The sequence below is a fragment of the Vicia villosa genome, unplaced genomic scaffold (genome assembly GCF_029867415.1).
Source record: "Vicia villosa cultivar HV-30 ecotype Madison, WI unplaced genomic scaffold, Vvil1.0 ctg.003394F_1_1, whole genome shotgun sequence".
In the NCBI taxonomy this organism is placed as follows: Eukaryota; Viridiplantae; Streptophyta; class Magnoliopsida; order Fabales; family Fabaceae; genus Vicia; species Vicia villosa.
Window position 1 is genome coordinate 220,569 of NW_026706195.1, and position 8,146 is coordinate 228,714.

Genomic DNA, 8,146 nt, shown 5'->3' on the forward strand with positions numbered 1-8,146 from the left:
TGGCAATGAGCATTAAATTGCAAAGATAAAAGTCCATCAAGCATCATTCACACATGCATCAACACAAATGTGTTCATATTCCACAAGCCCAATATTTTCACCTCACCTACTTAATTTATTAGAACATGTTTTTTTTCTTCAAGTTGTGGAGTCTCTACAATTAGTCAAAGTTTCACATCTAGTAACATGAAACTTGCATAGCAAGGAATGAAGTAGATTCATTAACTCAAACAAGCAACAAACAACAACATTAAAGACTAATAATAATAATAATGAAAAAGACAAGAGTAATTGTTTCATGTCTCAGCTGTGTCTGAGCTTATTACAGTCTCTTCCATTGATGAGATTGGTAATTTGTTCCCTGAGCTCATTTTGTGCATATCTTGGCTTGAACAAATGAAGATTCTTTTCACCATATTGCAGAATTCCCTGCAACATAATAATACCAACGTGCACGTAGTGTTCTAGTTAATCGCGACGATTTGTTATGTGAATAATTGTGAACATGGTTTTAAATTGCGACTACAGTTTCAACTGCATTGGCCGTATTTTTTCTGCTATAAATAAAGATAAAAGAGATACTCACGGCCACGGATCATCACCAACAAGCATCATATCCCCTTCATCATCAGTGAAGACGATTTCCCACTTATTCCTCGGTTGGAGCTGTCCCTTTATGTCAAAAAGCTTCTCCAATTCATCAATGAGTTGATCATAGCCATCCAACGCAGTCAAGTACACCGCACGACCCACTGCAACACCCTGCATTTGAACCTTTTGAACACAAGAAACAATTCAGAGTAGGCCATGAGATAAAAGATTATTAACTCTACTATGAAAATAACATATGTCATATACCTTAGTGCAACTTCTGCTATTGATTTGCTTGCTTAGTGTTTCGATTGGAGATGGTTCTTGTTTCCTTTCTTTTGAAGTCTTTGAGATATCAAACATATTTTGGTCAGCCTCAATTCTTGACACGGGAGTGACAACGCATCTCTCAAAGGTGACTCCAGATGCATTCGGAGAATTTGTGCGAGGATCATTAAGATCAATCCCGAACAATCTACAGCTTGTAGGAGTTTCTATTTTGTTCTCCTTGTCAACTTGGTCAATCAAATTATCATTTTTGTTCAATATTTCTGAGTGAGTTTTTAGACTAGGCCAAGCTGAGACGGTGACACTCTTGTTAGTGTCGGTCATGTCTTGACACAAATGAGAAGGACCGCTGGAGTGAGGAGAAGATAGCCAACTTCCGTCTGTCGGATTCCTTGATATACCATTGCAGCTGCTATTGTCATTTTGCTTATGATGCCACATATGCACACTTTCAGTCCTTTTGGTTTCAGACATAACGTTAACTTGCGTTACATCGGATTGTGTCAACCCAGGTTCCCAGTAAGTAGAATCACATAATGTCGTGTCTCCTTTGAAAGTGAAATGAAAACGTCAACAACAACGACAATGACAACAACCACCACCAAGAGGTTAAAAGAGCTTATAGAAGCAACTATGATAAGTCTATAAGTTGTTTTCAGCTTATTTCCAAAAACTCTTCAGATAGCTAATGAGAACAATTTATATGTTATACGAGAAGAGTTTGAGTTTATTTTATCTTTCGTTAGAGAAGTTCAAATACATATATGATAAGCGCTTAAGATTAAGTTGTTTATCCAAACAAAGCCTAAGCCTAACCCTACTAAGTGAAGTCAGCTACATAGACCAAACGTCAAACGAATGTTAAAAATTGAGCCTTAACCGAGTCGGAATTCATTTGAAATGAAGGCGATTATAGGATATAGGATATTCTACTTCCTTACCAAGATCTGGAATTTCACTTGGTAGTCTAGGCCTTTTATATTTTACAGCCGCAGGTTGAACCGATGAAGGAACAGAAGCCATAAGCGGTTCTATCTCCCATGGTGAAATTCTATCAGGTCTTGGAACAGATGCAGGCTCATCCCATTGAACCTGGGAATATGTTACAAGAACGGATGAATATCGAATACAATACAATCACATGAAATAAGGTCGACTATTGCAAAATCAAATAAGAATACCTTGAGTGATCTCCATTTTGAATTCAACCAGTGTGAAGATATATCCTCTTGTCCAATTATTGTGCCAGAAAATCTGATGAACCATGTCTTAGAATTAATACGTAAGCACTTATATGATAAGTGTTTGTGCTATAAGCGCTTAATTAAGTTGTTTATTCAAACAGACTTATAATGACTAATGAATAGACCATGTTGCAAACTACAATAAAATTTAGTACCTTTTGTCGGTTTCAGGGGCATCATCCCCATCAAAACTCATCTTGAACCTCATGCCAACACTACATTTCTGGTTCATAGCTTCGATATACTTATTCACACTTATAATGAACTGGCTCATCCTAAGGAAACAAAATTCACCCATCATGATTCATCAACAAAAGACAGATTCTAGTTGTTTTCACAAGAAAAAGCTCTACCTTGGCTTATAGTATACTACAAAAAGAGTTTGAGTCGCAGCAGCGTGTGACGCAGTCGCAAGGACACCAATATGCATGCTCTGACCGGAAATCACAGACGAAGGCATGCAGCTCTGTGGAGAAGCCAGATGCCTCACTCCAACGCGTAATTCCCCGTTGTCCCCTCTATACACAGAATCTTGTTTAGTTTAATGTTTGCATAGTGAAACAGACAACTCGTATGATTTTATGGTATATGATCTTCTGAACCATACCAAGGAAACTAAGAACGAGAGAAGTATGAAACATATACCTCAGAAACACGAAGGTATCTCCAGCGACTAATCTCTTGGAAGTCACAAAAGTACTCCATCCAGTTGTGAGCAAGTGTCGACGTGGTTGACCTAAACAGAGCGGGGAGAACTTGCAAGGTTTAGGATTCAAAACCCTAGAAACTAACATAACTACAAACTTAATATCATCTGTCTATAAAAAAACACAAATCGGTAAATTTCAAAAGTCACTTACCTCTAAAGATATGCTTAAAGTGCCATTCATAATTGTGAAGATCTCTAGCAACCAATTCCTGAGTTGGAGTAGATTGTGACATATCCTAAACAAAAACCAGACATAATTTAGTAAACATCAACAAAGAAACCTAGATCTGTCAACACAAATTCAGCAAAAATAAAACCAAAAAGATAGTATCAATACCAATGACGGAAGACATTCTGTGGCGTGCTTCCTAAGAACAGAAAAGCCACCATGAGTACTGGTATCAGAATTAGTCAAGACCTTGCTGAAGGAGTGAGTTCTTGGTTTCGGAGGCTCAGCAGGACAAGGATCAAGGCTCGTAGGCTCAGTTTGCTAAACACATTCGATCAGTCCATTAGAAATCCAAACAATCAAAGAAAACAATCTAAGATTGACCAAGAAAAAAAAAACTTCTGAATCAAAAAGTTGTAGCTATATCCTTACATTAGATTCTGGTACCAAAGTTATCTGTGCATAAACCTCATCTGTTTCTTGCTCAGCCTATAAACATATCAAAACTCAAGTCAAGCTTCTTCCCTCACCAAAACATGTCAAACCTAGTTAATCATTACAATTAGTGGGAGAAACAGAGCCGTCTCAAATTTTTGGAAACTCTATGTAGGTTAGTCTCGTATCAACCATAACAAAACAATTAGAGATCCTATTTAACTATGTTTTAACGGTGATAGATTTATGAAGCCCTATCTAGATACAATTTAACTGTGACAAATTTAGACCATGTGCACGAGTCTGTCTTACACGCACTCAAAGACGGCTCAGAGAGAAGATTACCAATAATTAGGAACTAGACCCCAAAGTGAAAAAATTAACCTAGAAACTACAAAACCCAGATGAACATTTCACCCTCAAGAAAAGAAAAATAGGATGAAGGAGAAAATTACCAGTAAATGAACATTGACAACACGACAAAGGATCTTGTTGGGAAGTTTGAACAAAGGAATCCTCTGATTTAGTTCCTGATTTGTTGATACTTCTAACTACAACCACATAAAAACATAAAGCAAAAAGAGCATCAAAACAAAAGATACACAAAACAGAATCAAAGCATATCCAAATTCCAAGCATCCTAACACATTTTCAGACAATAACCTATGACCCTCCAAAAAATTTACAAAAAACTAAAAAAACAAACCTGTTCCATGTGTCCTTGAGGAAAATAGAACACCCTTTGTCCAGCACGAGGAACTTCAACATGAGGACCAGCACAAGCCTTCCACAATTGTTCATACAGTTCATCTTCTCCAGAATTCAACATCATTCACCTTAAACCAACCAAAAGCTTCCCAGTATTTTCACCAATCTGATCAAATTTGAGTCTTCATCATCATTACCACACCATTACTCCAAGGTAATGAAAAAAGTACTCATCATCATGTTCTGGTGTCTGAATTTAAGAGAATTGAATGATTGAGCTTTATGAGGGACAATTGAAGCAGCTTTTAAAATCGTGTCTGTTATGCTATAGCTTCTGCAAACGTTACAGAACCTTTCAGACTCTCACACACACTCTCTCTCTCTTTCTTTCTTTCTTTGTGTAAGGGAAAGGAAACGGCGTTTGTTGGAATCTGTGAATCACTCTCACAACACATAACAATAATACTAATAATAACAGCTTCTTTGGTTTGGTTCCATTTTTATAACACAAAAAAAGACCATGTCTTGTTTCTTCTTTCTTTGTGTTGAATATTTTATTCTTAGTGTTGTGTCACAACTGTGTGTGTCTCTTCTGTCCTCTACTAAAACCAGGATACTGTTTGTTTACTATTTCATTAGGGAAAATGTAGTGTAAGGTGAAGTAATGCTTTCTCTTTAAAGAGGGTGACTTTCTCTTCTAATGGATAAATTTTCTATATTAGTAATAAATAATAGTAATAATAAGAGGAGGTAAGGTAAGGTAAGGTAAGGTAAGGTAAGGTAAGGTGTTACTACCTTATGAGTGAGTGCATATGCTGAGTCAAAGTACTATGAAGTAAAGACATCCAATCAAATATGAGTAATGTATATGTATTCTTTTTTGGGTTGTATAATGCATATGTATATTATAAGAAATAACGTTACATTTTTAAAATAAAAATAATTAACATTATTAGAATGGCTCAAATATGTATCAAATATACACCTGTTTGTCTTGAAAATTGGTAAACAACACTAATAACTTTTTAAAGGTTACTTTGTGAGATAGACTAGGGAATCTCAGAACAACGCTTTTGATTCAAAGAGTTATCGCAAGAGTTTTCAAGTATTGTTGTTTGAAAAGGAGGTGCTCGACACGGTGCCAAACACTCTCAACGTTGAAATTGGTGTTTTTTCAAATGGTTGTGAAAGATCAAAACGAAAAATTAAACATAAGCATGCAAAGAAAATAACAAAGTTTGAATGTAAATGACATGACATTAAAATTTGCGGAAAAGTAGGTGATTCAAACATACATAGATCTTGCTTGACTCATTTCGTTCGTTCGCTTGGGTACTCTGAGTGTTTAGCGTATAGGTGTTTGTAAGTTTGAACCCGTAAAACTATGTACAAAGTTCTTTATTTATAATACAGAAAAATAACTACTTCATGGTGGTTTTCGACCTGCTGGAACTCCACGTCCTTCCTTCTAACTTCCCTCCATGAAGACACACGTTCTCTATTCGTATTTCCTTTCCCTCTAAAAGCCTTACTCTCATGAACAGAATTGTTTGTTTAGTCTTGGGTTTTTGGCGCTTTCAGGCCCAATTGACTATTGATGAAGTCTTTCTTGGTCGACTAGAGTTATGGTCGACTCGGGTACTTCTCTCTCAAAGTCGAACCCTTAGGATTCCTTTCTTTTGGCTGGATTTTAGTCTTTGTTGAAAATCCCAGCCAACAAAATGCCCCCCAAAATGTCCTTTTCGACTGGAATGGGAGAAATTGACATTTTTAGACTTTCTTTCTCAGTGCGTACTGGCGTCATCTTAATCACGACCTTTCCCTTAGACGTCACGTCTGCAAGCATGCAACCATTTCCCTACTTTTTAGCTTCAACTTCCTAGGATAAACGTGGCCCCCATCTCAACACCTTCATCAATCAGTTGCTACTCACCTGACACGTGTTCGCCATGTAACCACAATTTTCACACTTTCTTTCTAAACGTTTTAAGTTTTTTAGTAGTAAAAATACTCTCCTCATTTCTTCAGTTTCCTTTTTACACTCTCTTTATATCCTCAAGCTTCCGTTTCAAAACTCACAAAGCACCTAGAATTTTTGCTACTTTCCTTATCAAACCTTCGTAACTTTCAATGGCTACCTCCAACCAAATCGCTGAATAACTCCAAAATCCTGACACTACTCCTCTGGTTTCTATCATGAGTGACGTCTTACTGCACCTTCAGCAGCCATTTGTGCTAGAACCTCCTCTTGCACTTGAAGGCAAAAATGCATATCTCCCGCTCGCAAGTTTTAATCCCTTTTCTCCTTAAGAACAATGCTCATGCCCTTCGGGGTCCTATTCTTGATGAAGTCAGAAATGTTAAGAAAATAAAGAAATGTTTTCCCATTCACTCTCAAACCAGACCCCCTGTCTTCCTAAAGAAAACCATTGATCTCATCCCTTTCTACAAAACTATCAGGATTTTTTGTTCTACTCCTGCTATTAAACAGGACTTCATTGCTTGGTTGAACAAGATTGAGAAAGTGAAAGGTGGCATCTGGAAGCAACATGGTATCTTCGACTTGATTCAACTTTCTAGGGTTGGGCCCACCTATTTTTTCAACTTTTTGGTCTCTTCCCTCTACTTCTAGGAAGGTTCGATCAACAACTTTCACCTCCCATGTGGCATGTTTACGCCAACACTGTTCGACATTGCAGCCATTACTGGCCTGCGACCAACTGGCGAATCCTTCAAACCCATTGCTGCTGACGAAAACATCATTGAGTTCGATAGAGACAGTGCTGGCTTCACCAAGTATATTGAGCGTTATCATAATCAGAAGGCAAACTCAGTCTTTGATGAGGAGCACATTGCTTTCTTGGCTCTATGGCTCTCGAAATGCGTCTCTTATTGTCGCTCTCTGAAGGTGGCAAAGAGGTTCATTTCCCTGGATCATCAACTTCATCAGGGTCGTGACATCTGCTTGAGCGAACTGCTCCTAGGTTCTCTCTACGAGTCCCTGAGTGAAGGTGTTCACCTGATGACTCCTGAACTTGAAAAGCCAGGAGGTAACTACTTACTTGCTGGCCCTTTTTGGCTGCTCCAACTGTGGCTAAACGCCACCTTCAGTCACACTCTGAAGATCGAGCTTTATGAGGCGTAAGAAACTACTTTCAGCAGGCGAACTAGTGAGGGGCATCGTCTTGCTGCTATGACACCCAATGACCAAGGTCTCTCCATGGAGTTTTCTATGGAAAAATACATGTTGTTTTTCAGGTGCACCAGATTCATTCCTGACTTGGCGCCATTCGCTTATAGGTGACATGACCCAGAGTGGTTCACCAGAGAATTCCCCCCAACTGACTCCTCACTGCTTTTTGAGTCGAAGAGCATCTAGCAAGCTTTTCTGACCCCCGGACTCATTGCTACAAGCTATGGCCTAAAGAAGGAGTAAAACTTTTATGCTATCAGCCTAACTTGGTGGCAAGGCAGTTTGGTCTGTGTCAACCACTACCTCATAGCTTATACAAACCCAAAGATAACATGATCTTGTGGTCGGCATGCTTCAATGAGGAAGAATGCGCTGAACAATTGGCGCACTTTGCTGCTGATGTGCCTAGCATGAATCTCTTGGGTTTCGACCCTTTGTTCTACACTACCAAGGAGTTCTTTGACTAGTGGATTGTTCGTTTCCACAAGAAATATGGCACCATCAAGTATTTTAAGACTCGACTAGAGGATGCCTTTGCTGCCATGCATTAGCAATTCAAGCAAGGTACAACTCAACCCATGTGTTAAGAAAATACTCTCTTTCTCACACATTCTTTCCTTTTTTTGCTTGTCGCCTAAATTTGTGGTTCATACCATTGTGATTTTAGTAGTCGAGCATAGGAAATGCTCGAGGGAAGCGGCTAGTGGTGCCACCACTTCTACTCCAACTATTGAGGTTCTTGTCATAGCTTCTTGCTACCTCTGTTCGATATAGAACCTTTTCGACCCTTAAACTTATTTGGCTGTTTT

At 38.4% G+C, this 8,146-nt stretch overlaps 1 protein-coding gene across 1 annotated transcript; it reads right to left on the minus strand.

Annotated features, from left to right (window-relative positions):
• On the minus strand, positions 1 to 4,771 carry LOC131640911 (auxin response factor 9-like). Its single transcript, XM_058911270.1, has 13 exons — positions 4,143 to 4,771; positions 3,892 to 3,987; positions 3,434 to 3,490; positions 3,170 to 3,322; positions 2,984 to 3,068; positions 2,769 to 2,859; positions 2,477 to 2,641; positions 2,279 to 2,398; positions 2,061 to 2,133; positions 1,821 to 1,971; positions 859 to 1,427; positions 587 to 774; positions 1 to 429 (listed from the first exon to the last, which is right to left on the minus strand). The coding sequence occupies exons 1-13, from the start codon at positions 4,266 to 4,268 to the stop codon at positions 297 to 299; spliced, it is 2,007 nt and encodes a 668-aa protein (XP_058767253.1). The 5' UTR covers positions 4,269 to 4,771; the 3' UTR covers positions 1 to 296.
• Between the last annotated feature and the right edge of the window lie 3,375 nt (positions 4,772 to 8,146).

Excerpts from the sequence above, each read along its gene's own strand:
- LOC131640911 (XM_058911270.1), bottom strand. The coding sequence starts at position 4,268 with ATGATGTTGAATTCTGGAGAAGATGAACTGTATGAACAATTGTGGAAG. Across the intron at positions 775-858 it reads ATAGCAGAAGTTGCACTAAG|GTTCAAATGCAGGGTGTTGC; the intron begins GTATATGACATA and ends TGTGTTCAAAAG. Across the intron at positions 430-586 it reads GTTGGTGATGATCCGTGGCC|GGAATTCTGCAATATGGTGA; the intron begins GTGAGTATCTCT and ends ATTATGTTGCAG.